This window comes from Equus przewalskii, chromosome X, assembly GCF_037783145.1.
Source record: "Equus przewalskii isolate Varuska chromosome X, EquPr2, whole genome shotgun sequence".
Lineage (NCBI taxonomy): Eukaryota > Metazoa > Chordata > Mammalia > Perissodactyla > Equidae > Equus > Equus przewalskii.
In genome coordinates this window covers 29,320,139-29,341,144 of record NC_091863.1, presented here as the reverse complement: position 1 = coordinate 29,341,144, position 21,006 = coordinate 29,320,139, and the positions used below count along the sequence as shown (strand labels likewise).

The window sequence follows — 21,006 nt, the reverse complement described above, 5'->3', positions numbered from 1 at the left end:
AAATATTGATAAATACATATTAATGTGAAGTTCTATAAATTACTCACTTGTACCATAACATGCAAAGCATGCCACAAATGTCTTTAATCTGAGGAAATAAAGTAGTGAAAGTCTCAATACTTGTCTAATACTGTTCAAGGAGGGACACCATAGCAATGGAAAAAACACGGTGGACACTATCGACTTTAATCTCCAGGAATTGCCATAGTCTTGGACAAGCTAGCTTAGTATCTGTCAGTCTATCTGGACTTATCATGCCTTCAACACTGAAAAAAATAAAGGTTAGAAAATTATAACTTAAAGCCAGACCCAGAATTGTGGTGAGGCCATTAAAGTGCAGACTAGTAATGAGGCCCTACCTGAGGCAACCAGCAGCCTCATCAATTTCTGCTCAATTTAGTTCAGCACCAGAATGGTGCTAGGTGCTGGGGTACTATCAGGAGAAAAAAAAAAAGTGCAGACAACCTGAAAATGATAGACAATTGCTATGCTGGAGATGTTCATAGAGTTTAAGATGTTCGTAACATCTCACAAATGTCAAAATGGAAGGACATATGGGCCTGCTTTGAAGGATCAGGGAAAATTTCTTTGGGTAGATGAGACCAGATCTAATTCCTTAAAGGCTGGCCAGAAAAAAAAGCAGCATGTGCGTGTGCACTCTATCAATCGTAGAACAACATTTTACCAGGGTATAGAATAATTCAAAAAATAAATACGACTACAGTTCAGAAAATGCGAAACAAGAAAACAGTGAGATATCATTTTATACTCAATAGGATTGTTAAATGTTAATTCTTACAATACAACTTATGCAGCAATGGAATGTGAGTCGATGGAAACTTGGGAAGAAAATATGGAAATTATCTCATGAAGTCAAACATGCACATACTCTACATCTTAGCAACTCCACTCCTAGAGAAACTCTTGCTTCTGTACCTCTGAAGATATGTATATGAATATTCATAGCTATAGTGTTTGTAATAACAAAAAACCAGAAACATGTAATTAGATGGACAACGGAAGGAGTTTACAAATTATAGTATGTCTACACAATAGACTATTCAGCAATAGTGACAAGGAATAAAATACAGCTCCACACAACTTAGATGAACTTTGGAGCCACAATATGTAATTACAAGTACCTCACCAAAGACAGTACATCTTTGTTATAAAGCTCAAAAATGAACAAACTAAATTAAATAATGAATAGTTAAGGAATTCATACATATGTAGTAACCCAATTAGAAAAAGTAAATGGGTAATAATCACAAAACTCAGGAAAGTAGTTATCTCTTAAGAGTGGTAGGATCATGATGAAGCCTACAGATGATTTCATGGTATTGGTAGTGTTCTGATACCCAAGTTCAGTGGTGAATTCAACCTTCATTTACTATTCTGCTTCATCATTTATATGTATAGTACATGTGTTAATTTCAATGTGTCAAATTACTGCAAAATAAATTTTTTTAAACATAAATGGGCTGACTAGGGACATATAACAAATCAAAATTACCACACTCACAAAATTGATTACACAAATAGGTAACATACTCACTGGATCGATTTCGACATCAGCAACTTCAATAGATCCACCAATCCTAAGGTCTATGACATTTGCACGGTGAATAGCAACCTTATTGAGAAGAAATAAAAAACACTTTAGAAACCACTTAAAACATACTCACACACTGCTGAAGTACTACCTGGCATTTATGTAACATTTTATAATTTAAATAATCATAACATATTATAAATGTCACAAGATTTATTCTAGCAGTTGTCATCACACTTCTTATGCAGAATTGATATTCCTAAGAGGAGTGAATGTTCACCTCTTACAAATCTCCACCCTGAATGGGACCAGGCGACAGCTTGTGAATTTGACTGCAGAGTTCTACCCACTTGACGAGACATTACTGCCTCAAACTTTCTGTAACCCTTTTGTATTTACCTAATTTCAATCGATTATTCAAAATTAAAACAAACAGAAAACTAAGTGCAAACATACTTCTTCCCATAGAAAGATACTAATTTCCACAATGACCATAATAATAATGAGAAAAGCTAAAAATTGCCGAGTATATGGGCCAAGTATAGCACTAAATACATTATCTCCTGTTTAATCCTCAGTATTCTGTGAGGTCACTACTGTCAAACCCTAATTTCCAAGTGAGGAAAACTGAGGCTTAGAGAGGCCTTTTTCTTGAGATCACAAAACTTGAAAGCAGCAGCAGCTAAACTTGAACCAAGGACTTCCTAAGCACTCAATTTCTTTGAAGAAAATTAAGATAGTGAAATAAGAATTTAGCTGTATAATTCCTACAAAATAAGAACTGTAGATTAACTGAAAATATAATTGTCTAAGCAAAATCACAGAAGCACAAAAATAGCATTCCCTGAAAGCCTATCTATAGAAGAATAGGAAGCAGTCAAGCTCTAAATTTAAATCTAAATACATATTATATCTAAGAAAGAGATATGAGTGCATTTCACTCTTTCCACAGAACCAGTAACAAATTTTATAGGCAAAGAAACCACAAATACTCTTTTTTCAGAATTATTGGGGAAAGCGATGTGCCATCTACATAGTTTTATCAACCAAATTGCTGTATTCATAATAATATATGACTTCCACATTTTATTTAAAGAATATATAATACAGAAACAAAATACTTGACTAAAATCATAAAAAGCATGATTTAATGATTCAGAGGAAATTACAAATCGACATGTTCTTCATTGATGAACCCCATATATAAGTTTCAAGTCCCCATGGCTGCCTTTTACTCATCTCCCCATCATTTGTCATTCACTGAAGATTCTTGCCTGTCATAACCCATTCACCACCCTAGCCCACTGCTCCCTTGACCTTTTCATCTTTAGAGACTTAAACTATACCCTGGACAATGTCACCCCTCACAAATGCAAGACCTCTGAAGTCATACATTCATCTATCCCTCTTGCTCACAACCTTCTCTCATCCCTGCTTTCTCACTCATTTTCAGAGACAATAGTTCCTGGATGTCACACGTCACAGGGACTTTCAAGTCTCTGGTGTGTGATGTTTTCCTGATCAGCCCCAATTCGCCTGTCTCCACTTTCTCCTTTATTCAACTTCTTCCAAAGTTTATCATTTCAATTTCTCACTTATCAATATATTCGGCCCACTTACCCTCATTTTGATCTTCACAGGGGTAATAGAAATAATCTCTATCATCTCTAAAATTAATCCTTAGCCTTCAGACCAATATGCACATGCAATGGCCTCTTTACCAGACATCTCTACATGGAGATCCAAAACGTACCTCAAACTCACAATTTCCCTCTAAAATCTGCTACTTATCCTCTGATCTCTTTCTCACTGAATGTTGCCACCACCAATCTCACTTTTGAATGACCTATTTTATTTATATGTGACCCCGTTTCAATCACCAAGCCACATATATGCATCTCTTAAATTTGACTAGAATTTGTTTAGAATCCTACTTCCTAAAAGAGAACACCATCTTCTCTTGCCCAGACATCTTCACCTGACTACTAACTCCACACTCAATCTTGCTGGCCCCAGTTTACTGCCTGCTCTATAACCAAAGTGATCTTTGAAAAATAAAAATCTTGTGAAATCCTCATGCTTAAAACTCCTAGCTCTTAAGATGAAGTTCAGACTTCCTAACGTTGTTGACAAGGACCTGTATGACCTAAAACTTACACAGGTCTCTAAATACACCTTTCCTCACTCTCATCCATGTAATCTATAATCTAGTCATGCTAAACTTTTATTATCCATGCAGTCTATAGTCTAGTCACACTACGAGCATTTAAGGAAGCACAAATGGAATGTGTCAGGCATAGGGGCAAAGAGATAGCTCCCTTAAATTCTCTTTCCTCCTCTCCTCCTCCACCCCACTATCATCCCTTTCATCTGGTTGATTCTTTTTTGTTTGTTTGTTTGAAGATTGGCCCTGAGCTAACATCTGTTGCCAATCTTCCTCTTTTTTTGTTTTGCTTCCCAAAGCCCCAACACATAGTTGTATATCCTGCTTGCAAGTCATTCTAGTTCATCCATGTGGGATGCTGCCACAGCATGGCTTGATGAATGGTGTGTAGGTCTGAGCCTGGGATCAGAACCAGTGAACCTCAGGCCACCAAAGCAGAATGCACAAACTTAACCACTCGGCCACAAGGCCTGCCTGCATCTGGCTGATTCTTAACTTCAGGTGTCTTTTCGATCTATCTTCCCCTAGGACACTGTTCCTGACCCTTTAAGCCTGGGTTGCAAACCTCTCCTGTGTACTCCCTTAGGCTGCTGCATTTCTCCATCACAGTATTTACTGCACTATATTCTAATTTTCTTTTGAATTGTTTGTATCCTCCACCAGATTGTAAGCTCTTTGAGATCAAGGACCCTGGTTATAATGTTCAATTTTGCATCCCTAGCATCTACAACAGAAACTAACACACAATGTGTGCCCAATAAATGTGTGTTAAATGGACGAATAAGTGAATCTCACTATGTTATACTGTTAAAAAGGTAAGCTTTGTAAAAACAGCATAATCCTCTAAAATACAGTGGAAATTAATATTTTAGTAAAATATATATTATGGTGGCCATGTTTTTTATTTTTTCTAGAATACTACGTTTAAAAATTCTGCCCAAATTTCAGACCATACACCACAATACATAATCAGACCATATACCACAATACATAATTTATAAACACCTTTCAATACATATTTCTTTATAAAAGTAAGATACAATAATTAGGTTGTTTGTTTTGGGGCCAGCAAATCAGTATTTATCACATTAAGCTAAATATTATTTAAGAATTAATTGTTATGGGAAATGGAAGGATAAAATGAGGGATAAATCTAAAGCTACTCATTTTGATCTGACGACAGTGTAGATATTATTTCTTAATGTGAGTAAATGCACACAGTTGATCATCAGATTGGAGATCAAGAATATTCCATTCCTTGAGTTTAAAATAAATAAAATTTATCACAGACAAGTCTTACATGTTTTATTTATTCTGTTTAATGGACACTTAGAGAAGCCTCTAAAATCAAGGTAATATCTTTTCATTTACTAAATTTCCAGAACATAAAATAGCAAAACATTTTATGTGGGTTATAAAATCATATAGAATTTGCCTACAGTTCATATAGTCATTAAAGCTATTTAGAATTAGCATTCCAAAACTGATTACTTTTTCCTAAGGTATCTAATTAAATAAAGTATCTAATTAATGCCATGAAAAAAGCCATCCTTTGCTCTGTGAAGGCTTATCACAACTTAGAGATGCCAAATATCATTCTAATTTCACACGAAAAATGCCTCATATTGATTACAGGAATTCATTTCAACTTAGTCAAAATTTCCATTATCTAATTTCACCAAAAATATTTTCTACAGATCCTCTTGCCAAGTTCTGCCAACCATTTCTACAACAGATGATACAGGTAAGGTTGCTTGTCGTATAGATCTTTAAAAACTGCATTTTTTTTTTAGCGCTAACTCAATTGCTAGAAAAATAACAGAAATCTTAAAAATACTCTTTGGTATCATAACATTAAAATCCAATCCCGTTAGAAGAAATCATTAAAACATGCTTTCTAAGAATAAACATGGATACAACATTTTACTACTATAAATATCTTCAATGACTAAGCAAATAACCACACAAACATATCTAAGGTGCAAACACACAAATGTATAAACATACCTTTGCTCTTGTATCAAATTTTTCTGCCACGGTAGGTGTACAGGAGATATTGAGAACAGTCAGCCCTCCCAATGGAATTATACCTTGTGATGGAACAATATTAATGGTAGACAAAAGACTCTGGTCACAAACCTGTAATTGAAAATTTGCAGAAATGCTACATTATTCTTTAAAGGTATTGTTCCAAAACTTTCATAGGAAAGCTTCCAAACTACTACCTAGAGAGAGGACCCCCAGGCACAGGGCATAAGATGATTTTGTAATAGATTTTCAAACACCACATACACAAATAGTTTGAACTTCAACAAGGATTTACACCCCTAACCCAGCAAATAGAACTTTCAGTAGTGGCATCTTCCAATTCAAACAGGATGATGAAATTTATCATCTGAAGTGTTTTCAAGACCTCACAAAATTTACAAAGATGAGATATATCTGTTAGAGAAGATGCCAAAATTCTAGATACTGCTTTGATAGCTTGCCTTTACCCTGATCCTAAAAACTGAAAGCAAAATTAGTGGGGAGGCAAGATGATAAAGTAACCTCCTCTTTTTTATTACTTCCTTGATATCCTAATGTCTAACATCTCATTTTGACCTTTAGGAAAGTTATAAGTAACTTACCAAAGGATTTATGGTGTGGTCTGTCAGAGGTCAATTTAGGCCTATCTACCATACTTTAAGTCAGAATAATTTAAAGGGAAATGGGTTAAGATATTTTTGGGGATAAAGGAACAAATAGACTTCAGAACTAATTCTGAAGTAACAGTAGAAAAGAGTATCTGCATTTGTTTGTTTGGGCAGAAGACGACGTAGATATAAAGCTTGAATGAAAGATCTTAAATGCTAATCTCTATTGTCACTATTGGGGGATCTTAATATATTTTTCAGTAGAAAAACTCTGCTACCACTTTAAACAACCACCCCCCCTGCAATTTAAATCAGGAGCAACAACTATAAATAGAGCATCTCTAGAACGGTCTTGATCTAGGTCCCAACTGCTACCCTAACAGTCCTGATGACAGAGTGGAAATGAGGAGAAAAGGAAAAGCTCGTAATTAAATATGGAGTGTAACATCAACAATGCACATTTTTTAAAATGTTTTTTTCAAATCATCTATCTTTTTTTTCAATAAAACAAAATAACAGACAGGAAGAAAAAAAGGGGCAAGAGGAGAAGAAAGTCTCATATGAAATATCTAAAATCAGCATTAGTTTATAAAGGCTAAAGTATTAATGCCATAGTTTTCATGGCAAAAAATTAATTCAAATGATAATATGATTTGATTCAGATAAGATTCCAAGAGTACATTACCTTGAAATAAGCATGGTTTTGTCCTACATTGTGGAGAATGGCTTTCCTCCAAGTTGTTAAACCTTGAGGGCTATTATTAAAGAGTATTCTTGGCTCGAAAAATACGACCTTGGTGTGAGCAAACTAAGAGGAGGAAAGGGAAAATGCAATTAAAAGAATAGTAAATGTTTATTATCACCTACCAGATAACTCAAAATTTTTCAGTTCATGGAAATTTCTAATATGAAGTGTTAGATTTTATGATGTGCTTAAGAGGAAGGAAAATAGAATGGAATATTTAAAATGTACTCCTAAACTGAAGAAGGCAGGGGGAGTAAGATACTCTATAGAGGAAGTAAATCCACGACTGAGAATCATGTGTTACCATGTGCTATGCAAAAGGAAAGAGTTCAAGGGTCACGTAAGTATGGGAAAAAAATGTGCCAAATGAGACAGGGATGTTTCCACTAGAAGTCTTCTCATAGTGCTTAATATGCTGATAATGTACACTTTGCTTATCTGAGAACAGGGAGGTGGTTCACTGAGATCCACAGAATTACTTAGGCATAGGAGTACCCTCATCCCACACAAATCACTTCACAGAACTAGCGCATCATAGAACACTTTTTGGAAATGTTGATATTATCCACCACTCCCATTTTACAGGAAAGCCAACAACAGCCAAGGGGAACTAGAACCCAAGTTTTCTAATTCCTCATTCAATGCTCTTTATACCAGACCCTATTGTCTTCATCTATGATATATTATTTCGTATTGTCTTAGGAGGCTTTTAACACATTCTTATAATTATTTGAAGAACGTGATTTGGGTAATTGGAACAATAAATTTTCAAACAAAGCTAACAGAAGAGAAAATGGTAAAGTAAGTCCTTCATAAATTAATGATAAACTGTAAATGAACATTTTAGTTAATCACTTCATGTTCCTTCATCTTTACTTTCTTAACACTCCACAGTTTATTTAACTTTAAGAGCTTCAAAAATTTATTAAAAAATAATCTAATTCATTATTCTGATATCTCAGGGTTGTTTTTTTTTTTTTTTGAGGAAGATTAGCCCTGAGCTAACATCTGCCAATCTTCCCCTTTGTGCTCAGGAAGACTGGCCCTGAGCTAACATCCATGCCCATCTTCCTCTACTTTATATGTGGGATGCCTGCCACAGCATGGCTTGCCACCAGTGCCATGTCCACACCCGGGATCCGAACCGGAGAACTACGGCCACCAAAGTGGAATGTGCCCACTTAACTGCTGCGCCACCAGGCCGGACCCTCAGAGTTTAATTCTTAACAGTCCTAGTGTAGGGAAAGCAGGAAGCAAATTTTATCAAAGGGTAACAGCAAAGGCTGTGGAGGCAGATCGACCTGGATATAAATTCCAACTAGGGCATTTTCTACATGTGTGAACTTGTATTAGTTAATTAACCAGTTTAATCTTCCATTTCCTCACCCATCAATTGAGTTATTAGAACACGCCTTATAGAGTTTTTGTAAGGATTAAATTAGATAATACATCACCAGCATTTAGCATCGTGCTGACACACAGTAATTAATAAATGGTACCTGTTATTAATGCTAAGTCTACATTACTAAATTGCTAATCTTTTATCTGTTTAAAAAAATACACATGGGGTGTGTATGTGGGCAAATTTATATTGGCAAACTTGCCAAACACAGTTATGTAAATAACAGTTAAAGAACCGTGCTCATATGTTCGCCAAAAGAAAGTTACAAGCACTATTATAACAGAATTATATATATATATATTATATAACAGAAGCACTATTATATTAGCTAAAAATATGAAAGAATCCAAACCCCTACCAGCTGTGTAATGGAGAAATGATGGTATAGTCACACAATGCGATACTATTCAGGAATGAGAATAATCTAGTACTACGTACATCAGCATAGATGAACCCCACAAATAATGATGAACAAAAGAAGCCAGACACAAAAGAGAACATATGGTTTGATTACATTTATATAAAGTTCAAAACCAAAATTAACCTATGCTCTTAGAAGTAAGGATAGCAATGGCCCTGGGAGGGACATGTAGTGACCGGAAATGTGGCCTGGGTGGGGGGCGGTTCTTTTGTGATGCTAGCCATGTTCTGTTTCTTGATCTGGTTGATCTGGGTATGAGTTACAAAGGTGCTATCAGTCTGTAAAGATTGAGGGATACATAATTTATAACACGTGCACCTCTCTGTAGGTGTACTATACTGCACTTCAACAGAAAGTTTTAAAAAGAATAATAAGAGATTTAAACAGTGAAAGCACTAGGACCCAGCTTATTTCAAGCTTGGAACAGAGGAAAGAGCCTACTGATTTCTGACTGCCACTTGCCATCATTAAAGTGGATGAATCTGTCATCTCTTAAGGCCATAAGCTCCTTCGTAGCTTAAATATCTAAGAGCATGATTACGGCCTAGAGATAGTGATGGGACTTAGTAAGACAGCATTTGGCTTGTGGTAAATTACTAAGAACACTGGGAGAGAAATTTGGTACACAAGTAAAGTTGATTCTTGGTGATTAAGAGGTATAAAGTTAAAGCTAAAGCTTTCTGGGATCCACCACAGAAGGGAAGTCAAAATTACATATTGCAGCTTTCACTTTACTCACATATTCATTACAAGAAGTATATTCTAAAAAAGAAGAATTTTCCATATTTCCTTGCTTATGTAAATTACATGATCCATTTCATATTGAATTATTAATTACAACTAGAACACTAAAAATGCAATACAGTAAAGCAAAAATATAATTTTCTCTATTTTTCTTCAATGTCTATTAATGAAATAATTTAATTTCAAGTGGCTCCCATGGTATTACATATTTATAGAGGCTCTAATAACAATCTAGCATTCTTGGCACAAAAGTCTTAGACTTCTGAGTTAATTCTAAATAACACAACCCCTTTTTTAGCAAAGTCTTCATTTATGGCAAAGAAGTGGCTCCAAGAAGATGCTAAGATAATTTAGTTAACTACGTATTGCATGCAGAATCAGTCTTTACTAACATAGTATGTATACTCAACTATATACACTTATGTATTTCCAAACAATTCAGAGCCCTCAAAATAAAAATCATATTCAAGAGAAATCATTACATGTGCAACACATTTTAGTGTCTGCGTGTTTCCTTCATTGACGTGAAGAGTAAATTCCCCCTTTTCTGGAGCATTGAAACCCGGCTGCCATGTTACTTCACATTCCAATGAGGAGAATGGTTCAACAGTGCCTAAGAGGATTTAGAGAGAATACGACATTTACCACATTTTAATTATAGTTATTTTTTTAATATGCAAAACAAGAGCTGGCATAAAAATGTAATGACATTATATAACAAATTATTTAAATTAAACTCAAAATACAGGGAAATGCTCCATGACAGATTATCAAATGAGTATAGACCTATAGACTCTGATTAAAATCTAAAATACATACCTTATTTCCCAGTTTTAATAGGCAGATCAAAATATTTGACAAAAAGTATGACAATATTTTAGCAAAAAACAGAAATTTATCAATGAAGCAAAACACTCTAGGATTAGAGATGGCTTTACACATAGACAGTAGAAAATCATTTGTGATCCCTGATTAAATGTCCCCTCCATATGTTTCCTAACACTCTAAAATACTTACTAACATCAGATACTCATTCAGTTTCAGAGGGAGGAATTAACATTACCAGAGGCTTTCTTTTTAAATGTTCACATCCCTAGAGACGTAACTTCTGATGTAGCTCTTAGTTATTAACACATTTCTGTAATTCAAATGTATTGAGAACCCAGGAGGTATCAGGCACATTGGTATGAGCTGCTTTATCTGTTTAAATTCATCATCTCCTTTGGAGCAAGAAAATAATACTCAGTAGAAAGAATGACTTGGAAGTTCTTGCTTTAGGAAGAGAGGATCGCCTGAGATTCAAAAACACAGGACACTGAATGGAGAATGAGTGATCATCACAAACAAACTTTGCTTTGGGTCAGGTTGACTCTCACGTGACGGTAGTTTCCTCAATCTTAAAAACGATAGTGTCCACCTCCCACTTTTGCAGTGACTATGTAGGGAGATAACAGCACATGTAAAGGAATTAACAAAGCATGTGACGCCTAGAAAGCACCCAGTGTCACATATTATTAACATTCTGGAATGTCAATACTATGGTAGGCACAGTAATTTATAAAAAGAAGAAAACTGGACACAGAAGAGCTAACAGTCTAGTGGCGGGGTGCAGCAGGATTATATTTGTCTCTAAGTAACAAAAAGTCCTGTTACAGTGGGTTAGGTAGATAGGGGTTTATTTATCTTATGCAATCAGAAGTCCACAGATAGGTTATTCCAGGGTTGTCTTAACAGGCTGACAATGCCTTCAAGGAGCAATGCTTCTTCTAGCTTCCTACACTATCACTCCTTACCATGTGGCCTTCCTCAGTGTGGAAAGGTATCACGGCATAGTGGTAAAAAGAGCACAAATTCTAGCGTCAGATTCCCTGGTTCAAATTTCAGCACTGCCCCTTACTAGCTGAGACCTTGGACAATTTAGTTAACCTATGTTTTTTGTTTGTTTGTTTTGTGAGCGAGATCGGGCCTGAGCTAAGATCTGTCGCCAATCTTCCTCTGTTTTTGCTCGAGGAAGATAGTTGCTGAGCTAACATCTGTGCCAATCTTCCTCTATTTTATGTGGGATGCCATCATGGTGTGGCATGATAAGCAGTGCTAGGTCCGTGCCCAGGATCCGAACCTGCGAACCCAGGGCCACTGAAGCAGAGTACACAAACTTAACCATTATGCCACTGGGCCAGCCCCAAGTTAACCTATGTTTAACACAGTTTCCTCATACATAAAATGGGGATAACAGCCAGAGAATCATTGTAGGGATTAAATAAGCTAATATATGTAGAAGTACTTCAAACAATGCCTAGCATCTAGAAGGAAGATGGAGCTAAAAGAAATTTCTGTCCACATCTCATTGGCAAGAAAGGCTGGCGAAAAGAGATTTCTACATAAAAACATTGTTTCCCCAAACAAAGTGAGGGTCCTGAAAGGAAGGGAAATGAATATCAGATATATCAGATATGGGCAACATCTATTACAAAAGGAGATGGATATAAACAAATAATTGTAGATGACATAACAAGTACACAATGGGAGCAGAAAAGAAGGTGGGGAGGGAGTCTAAATCGGCCCAAGAAAGTAGATGAAACTTCATTATAAGGAGATGGCATTTGACTTGTGACTGAAGGATGAGCAGGAACTCTGCAGGAAGACAAAGTCTGGGGGAAGTGTAAAAGTCAAGCGACAGTGCTGGAAGAGGGTGGTGTGTGGTAAAGACTGTGATGGAAAGTAACTTTGGCAAAGATTCCACGCTATATATATAAAGACACCGAAGCATGCTGAGAAGAGTTGAGAGTAGCACAAGGATCACAGACCCATGTTGAGGGGTCAGCAGCTTGAGGCGAATATTTTCCCTTCAATCAGAATGGCTATATATTTTTCTCCAAGAATATTATGCATATCAGAGGACAGGAGAAATCAGCTAGATGGATGGATTGAGCAAGGCTCGGATTGGCAGGGCAGGTACCACAAATGGCCAAGGAGTGAGAGAAATGAGAAAGATAGTGAGAGTGAACTGAATGAAGACAAGTTTGAGGATTGAGCGGACTCAAGGGTTCAGTAAGGTTAAAGACAACAAGAATGAAAACAACAAAAAAAAACGAGCAGAAACATGAACAATACCTAATGAATAAGTCAAATTAGAAGTCAATTCTATCTTAGAAAACAATCCACTCTTACATTCAAACACAAATCCAAAATATATCAGGCCTCAGGGAGAAAGGATAATCACAACATAAAATTTAATTTAGAACTATTCATTTTAGTTTACAAAAATATACAGAGGGATACAATTAAATGTATTATTCAGGATGTAAAACTAATATAACAAAAGGGATATAAGAAAAATGACTTGATAAAGAGATTTATACCAAGAGGCAAAAACAAAACTGAGTAATTATTATATGAATATTCTGAACACCGAAAGGAAAATGGTATTAGAGAAATCTACACATATAAATTATGCATACTTTCCTCAATGCTATATTAAATAGATTTCAGTACTGTATCATTTGTGTTCTAAAAAAACTGAAAGTACTTAAAAGCTAATGGTATTACTCATATAAACACCCTATTTTGAACTAAATGTCTTTATGTTTTTGTGCTTTGATTAAAAAAATGGAAGAGGTGTTATGAGAAACCCAAAGAAAATAAAAGCAGATAGTAAAATCTCTCCTGTAAAAATAAAGTTCTAAAGACCATGAGAAGCATAACTGGTGCTCCAATTATAAGACAGTTGTAATTCCACTTCTCTTTTGACCAAGTAAGCATCGTCATGGCATTTCCATAGCAGCCACAAGGGGGAAGCCCAGCCCACTCAGCCCTGGTTAGGATGGAGAACCACAAGGAAAAGCGCCCGCGCAGCGCTCTGTGCCTTTCAGAGGCTTTTAATGCCGTGTCACGTGCTTGATCAGAAGTTATAGCTGGAATGCAGATAATATAACTATGGCTGTTGGATACCTGTTCAAAACAACTCGAGGTGGTTTATCTAGAATCTCGGAAATCTGCAGAAACATTTTCTCTTTCTTTTCTGATTATTCACTCAGCTTTTCTCTAGATTGGGATGGGACCCAGTATTACCAGTATTAACAACAAAAAAGAAGAGCTTGGTCACATGAATCTGCTAAATATTGATGGAAGTATACCTTGAATACTTTAATAAATTATAATCTGGGATTGTGCTAAATCAATCCAGGTTAATAAAAAGATGAAATATGCCTATATCAATGATCTCCAATGCTTATGATGGGACGGTCCTACTCTTCCACTTGTGAAATTTGTCAACATCTCCACCTATAGATCCACACTAAAATTAAGTGAATTTAAATTAATAGTTAAGTTCGTTTATAACACTCCCTGTTAGAGAAACTGGTAGAGTTATATAAAAATCATGATTTGGAAATGACTGATATAAGAAAATATAACTACGGCAAGATTTTTACAAACCAGGACTCTTCTACGATTAGAAGGATCATCTATTTAGATCCCAAATGAAGACTATTCCTAAATCAGAGATGAAGAGGGAGGGATGGGAAGGAAAGAAGAAAGTAGGGAAGGAAAGAGAGAGGGAAGGCAGCAGGGAGCAAGGAATTAATAATAGACATGGATGGCAAGAAGCAGGACAGGCTGTTACTACTCTGAGGACACTTTCAGGACAAAAAAGAGTCCAAACAATTCTAGTAAATTTTCATAATCAAACAGCTGCCTACCCTTCGCCCAGTCATTATAGGAGTTTCCCATACATTTAATCTTTATGAGAGATATTAGACTCTCCATTTTACAGATAAGGAAACTAGTGCTTATATAGTACTTTTCTTAATATCACGAAGCTAGTGAGAAGGTAAGACAAGTTTTGAAATCAGGTCTGACTCCAAAGTGTGTTTTATTTTCCATTCATGCAGAATTGCACTTTAGCTGGTTATCAAGCACTATACGAGTCACTGCAGATACAAACATCCAGATCTGGGGTCAGCCCCGTGGCCAAGTGGTTAAGTTCATGTGCTCTGCTTCAGTGGCCCAGGGTTTTGCTGGTTCAGATCCTGGGCGCAGACATGGCACCCCTCATCAGGCCATGTTGAGGCAGCATCCCACATGCCACAACTGGAAGGACCCACAACTAGGAATGTACAACTATGTACTGGGCGGATTTGGGGAGAAAAAGCAGGAAAAAAAAAGAAGATTGGCAACAGTTGTTAGCTCAGGTGCCAATCTTAAAAAAAAAAAAAAAAGATGCAGATCTTTCCATCTAGCTGGAAAGGCATGACATGTCCAGAAAACAAAGATACTGTATTAATCATTCAACTTCTAAGTTGCCATTTTATTTCTTTAAATGATAGGTTGTGTCCTCATGAGGTCCTCATAGCACATCACAAAGATGTTTGCTGAATGTGACAGGCTACTAGGTAAGTGACAGTTTAGTAGTTACCAGGGCTCAGTTTTGTAACAGGTACATTATGTGGAATAATAAAGGACAGTTTTAATTTCTTAGTGCTATTAATTGGATTTTATTACCTGTGTTAAATATTGATTATAAAGAATTCTTAGATCCTTCTAAAAGAATTCACAATCTAACAAAATATAAGTCATTCTGAATCATATCTTATTATCATTATCAAACTAAAACTAAACAAAAAGTAGTTTTTATCAGTCTCTATGATAGTTAATTTTATTTGTCAACTTGGCTAGGCTATGACCCAGTTGGTTGGTCAAACATTAGTCTAGATGCTGCTGTGAAGGTATTTTTTAGATGTGATTAACATTTAAATCAGTAGACTTTGAGTAAAGTAGATTACCTTCCGCAATGTGGGAGGGCCTTGTCCAATCAGTTGAAAGCCTTAAGAGAAAAACTGAGGTTGCTCTGGATTCAAGACTGCAACGTCAATTCTTCCCTGGGTCTCTAGCCAGCCAGTCTGCCAACCTGCCCTGCATATTCCAATTTCAAGCTTGCCAGCCCACATAATCGTATGAGCTGGTTCCTTAAAATCTCTCTATCTCTTCATCTCTCTCTCTCTGTACATACATACATACATACATATATATATATATATATCTCCTATTGGTTCTATTTCTCTAGAGAACCCTGACTAATACGGGATCCATATTTTAAAATCAAATTTATATATTTAAGTATGTAAAAATAAATGCCCCAATGACCAAATGTGATTTACTTCTATGTTCTTAACACCACTGTACAGTACACACTCAATAAATGATTAATGCCTGAATATATGAATAAATGGATGTCTAAATCAAACAAATAGAATAAACTATTACCTTTAGCTGGACGAATGGAAAATGCCATCCCTCTTCCTTTGTTTACCGGTTGCCATTCAAATTGTGCAAAATAATTCTGACGATTATACAACCTGACTGTCCCCCGAAAACATGTTTTCACCAAGAAGCCTTGTGCTCTCAACACTAGCTCATTAGAAGATAGCTCAAGTCTTACTGGCAGGACAACTGCCATCACTAGGATGTGCCCACTGGGTATATTGTTCACAGTAAAGGTGAAAGACCTGGAACACAGCAAAAGCCTCCAAACTTAACAAATAGTTATTTGCAATTACAGAATTCAGTTACATGTAAAAATGCATATACTGTTAACATCCACAATTAATTCTTAGCAAGTAATACATCAAAATAATTATGAGTGATAATTAGACTACCATTGAAATATGAATCTACAAATCTACAAGTTGATTTACACACAGTTTCTATGTTTTGAGACCAAATATAACATATACTACAATTATTTGGGCAAAAAAATACATATTCTACAAAAGGACTTTTTGATTCTAGCATGCAGAAATTCGAAAATAAGTCCTACTTCCAAAATTTTCCCATGGTGGCAGATTCAAATTTCACTGAAATGTAAGTACTGGCTGTAGGTGGAATCACATATGAAAATTGGTTGGTTTTCCGAAGTTCTTCCAAATTAACATCTAACTGGATCAGAACATGAATAGATAGCATGTTAACAACATGCAGTAGATGAGTATTTGTGGAATTCACACAAACATCGCCAAAGTTAAGGACAGAGGGCCCTGAAAAAAGGAAAAATAAGTTAGTAAGTTTCATGTTGGCAAATGTGTTCATTTATTTATTTTTTCTGTTTTCATGCTATAGTTTGATCAATTAATTTGTAAAAAAAATGGTACTTAGAAAAACATTTATTATAATACCAGAAATTATTAACCAAGCTTTTAATCTAAATGTCCATAATTTGATGTTTGGAGATTATTGGCTAAAATTCAATATAAAATATATTCTGATTATATGGAAAATTATATACGAAAATTAGTAGCACTCATTATAACTCAACTAGTACACTGACTGGATACTCCAACACCCTCTCCACTCCCATCGATACATTTATGTTCACTTATCCAGAATTTACAGAAATTGGCAATTTTCCCACGACTCATTGTTTAAGTTTTCCTCTTTAAATGCCAAAAGTTTTTATATCGTAACAATTTTATTAATTATAAGTCTTATCCTGTTTTTATAACAGCTTGGTTTAATTATAACTGATATATAGTAAACTGTACATGTTTAAAGGGTAGAATTTCCTGAGTGTTGACATATGTATACACCTGTGAAACCACCATCACAAGCAAGATAGTGAACATCCATCACTCCAAAAAGCGCTCGTGTCCCTTTATATTCTCTCCCTCCCACCATCCTCCATGCTCCCCCTTCCCAGACAACCACTCATCTGCTTTATGTCACTGTAGCTCATTTTTCATTTTCTAGAGTTTAAGTGGACTACAGTATGTATGGTTTTTCTCTTTCTTTCACTCAGCAAGTTCTCTGAAGATTCATTCAAGATGTTTCATGTACCAATAGCCCACTCCTTTATATTACTAAGTAGTTAAGTATTAGTCCATGATAGGTGAATGTTTGTCTATTCACCTGTTGATTGACACTTGGATTGTTTCCAGGTATGGTCTATTACAATTAAAGCTGCTAAAACATTTGTGCATAAGTATTTGTTTGAACATATGCTTTCATTTCTTTTGGATAAACATCTAGGAGTGGAATGGATGGATAATATGGCAGATATCTGTTTAAACGTATAAGAAACTGCCAAACTGTTTTAAAGTGGTTGTATAATTTTACATTCCCACTAGGAGTGTATAGAAGTCCCAGTTCCCTCGCATCTTCGGCACCAACTGAAATGGCGAGTTTTTTGTTTTCTAACTTTAGCCATTCTAATATATTTATAGTACTATCTCATGGTACTTTTATTTTGTTTCCCTTACAAGTAACAATGTTGTGCATCTTTCCATGTGTTTATCTGTCATTTATATATCTTCATTGATGAAGTTTCTGTTCAAATCCTTTGCCCACTTTTTAATGGGCTTGTTTATTTTCTTAAAACTGAGTCTCAAACGTCATATACATTCTAGTCGCAATTCCTCCATCAGATATATAATTTGCAAATATTTTCTCTCAGTCTATGGCTCATTTTTATCCTTTTATAAGTATCTTTTGAATAGCAGAAGTATTTAAATTTGGTCAATTCAAATTTATCCATTTCTTCTTTTATGGATGTTTTTTGTGTCATATCTAAGATGCTTTTGCTTTCCCCATGGTCACGGATATTTTTTCTTATCCTTCCTTCTACAAGACTTATGATCTGTTTTGATTTAGTTTTGGTATATAATATAAGATATGGATACAAACTCTTTTTTTTTGAGTGTGGCTCATGTGTTCCAGCACTATTTATTGAAAAGAATATACTTTCTGCACTGTATTGCTTTTGTAGACTTTTGTCCAAATTCAGTTGTCCCATATGTGTAGGTCTATTTCTGAACTTTCACTTACGAGTCATTGGTCTATGTGTCCATATTCATGTCAATACCACATTGTTTTGCCTACTATAGCTTTACAATAAATCTTGAAATCAGGTAGTATTTTTTTTTTAAAGATTTTATTTTTTTCCTTTTTCTCCCCAAAGCCCCCCGGTACATAGTTGTATATTCTTCGTTGTGGGTCCTTCCAGTTGTGGCATGTGGGATGCTGCCTCAGCGTGGTCTGACGAGCAGTGCCATGTCCACGCCCAGGATTCGAACCAACAAAACACTGGGCCGCCTGCAGCGGAGCGCGCGAACTTAACCACTCGGCCACGGGGCCAGCCCCGAAATCAGGTAGTGTTTTATCTCTAATTTGTTTTCCTTTTTCAAATTGACTATTCTAACTATTTTGCATTTCCATGTGAATTTTACAATGAGCCTGTCCATTTCTAAAAAAGATCTCATTGGGATTTTGATGGGAATTGTGTTGAATCTGTAGATCATATGGATAGCTTTTTAGTATCTTTTATGTGTCTGCATAATTTTTGAATATATGAAATACAGTTATAAAAACTGTTTTAATGTCCTTGTCTGATAATTCTAACATATATATATCAGTATTAGGTAGGTTTAATTGATTAATTATTCTTCTCATTATATGTTGCGTTTTCCTGCTTCATTTTATGCTAGTAATCTTTGTCAGATATAGCTAAATTTTATCTCAGTGGTGCTGGGTATTTTTCCTATTCCTATAAATATTCTCGAGCTTTGTTCTGAAAGGAAGTTACTTTGAAACAGACTGATCCTTCCAGGTCTTGCTTTGATGAAAGTTACCTGGGTACAGATAGTGCTCTGAATAGTAATAACTATTCTCCACTACTGAGGGGGGCACTTCTGAGCACTCGGCCCCAGTGTTCCATGAACTATGAGGGTTTTTTCCCAGTCTGCCAGGTAGGAACTTTCAGTCACTATTCCTGGCCTGTATGACTACTGGATGATTCTACAGTCCTTTCTAATGGGTTTTTCCGTACCTCTACACAGTTTCTTCACATCCATGAGCCGACCAGTATTTTTTGGAATAACTGAAGGGAACCCTTGGCAGAACTCTGAGGTTTTCTTTGTGTGCAGCTCTCTCTTATCCTATACTCTGCCCTGTGAGTTCTGGTTTACTCGATGACCCCAGTCTCTCAGCAAGGTCTCCTCATCTCGAGGATTCCATCAGGTTCTTCCGGGTTCCTTCTCCTTGTGCAGTGGCCTGGACAGACTCTCACAGCAGTAAGCTTCGGTAAGGCTCATGTAGATTTTTCCCTGTCAGATACCATCCACCTTCATTTCCTGATATCCAGTATCTTGAAAATTCTTGTTTTATGTACTTTTGTGTGTTGTTTTTGGTTGTTTCAGGTAGACGCGTAAATTTGGTTCCCGTTACTCCAACTTGGACAGAAGTTGAAGTTTCCCTGCCTTCTTAAACTGAGTTGATAAGTTAAACTTTATGAATGTGTTAGTGTCTGTTATAATGAATATCACTTACTAGATGCTTAAAAGGTCTTTGTTGCCTATCTAAACAATAAAGACCTTGGATTGAGGATCCAGAGTCTGGGGCCGGACATGGGGATAGGATGGGACTGAAGAGCATGTTACAGAGCATGGGGACTCAAAAACCAGTGTGAAGGGAGAAAGCTGGAATCAGACTCAAACACGCATTCCTGGTCTCCAGAGAGTAAATGCAGACAGACATAGACATGGGACAAGAAAATAGGAACAAAATATGAGGAGACACAAAACATAGCGAGGTGTCCTGACACTGTATCCCTGGCCAAAGGGCTGCCTATAGGAATTAGTAACCTCAAAAAAGAAGGGTAGGACCTGGAGAAGGGACAATCTGGTTTGAATAACAACAGTCCTTAGAGCTCCTGGAATTTTTTTCCTGTCCGTCCCAATGGCCCTCACCAGTATACATGGTAAAATCTTGGCCATTGGATTTTAATTTTTATGCTCTCTTACATTATGATAAGGCTATGAAGCTTCCATTCTCTGTGCTCTGTTCTCCAGCTCTTCACAAAAGAGAAATACAATGTATGCGATAAGTATTGCAGATTTTAGAATACTTCTATTCCACATTTCAAGAATGTATTAATTGAGTAAACACAATCCACTATATTCCACTGCTAATTAAAAATAAAAATGTTGACAAAATCCATAAAGTGACTATCAGAAACCTTTGAAAGGTATCAAATATGGACTGGCTGGGGATCTCATAAATAGAAAGATGAACCTATGGTGAATTTCCCTGGGTTATGATCTTGGCCTGGGTACTAGAGTAGCCTGCAACCCATGCTCTCTACCCAAAGAATCTGGAAGAGGGTAACCCCACAGGGCCAAATCCTTTTGACTATACCTGCCCTGTTCCAGGCAAATGCCATGAAAGAAGTTGAGCCCCTTAACACTAGGTGCTAGAAAGACTGTGGAGTGGAGCCCTGGCAACCATCGCTGCCCTGCACTAAGACAAAGAGAGACGTCACTCCTTCCCCTCTCCACTAAGTGCTCTGGAGTTCC

General features: G+C 36.2%; 1 protein-coding gene across 1 annotated transcript in view; it reads right to left on the bottom strand.

Moving 5' to 3' along the window:
- The window catches only part of CFAP47 (cilia and flagella associated protein 47), a 422,907-nt gene that overhangs the window by 356,451 nt on the left and 45,450 nt on the right, over nucleotides 1-21,006 (bottom strand). The window contains exons 14-19 of the mRNA XM_070603391.1: nucleotides 16,482-16,698; nucleotides 15,929-16,170; nucleotides 10,147-10,277; nucleotides 7,038-7,160; nucleotides 5,724-5,855; nucleotides 1,556-1,633 (exon numbers count right to left, since the gene is read on the bottom strand). Coding sequence (XP_070459492.1) covers nucleotides 1,556-1,633; nucleotides 5,724-5,855; nucleotides 7,038-7,160; nucleotides 10,147-10,277; nucleotides 15,929-16,170; nucleotides 16,482-16,698 — 923 coding nt within the window. The remainder of the gene's footprint in view (nucleotides 1-1,555; nucleotides 1,634-5,723; nucleotides 5,856-7,037; nucleotides 7,161-10,146; nucleotides 10,278-15,928; nucleotides 16,171-16,481; nucleotides 16,699-21,006) is intronic.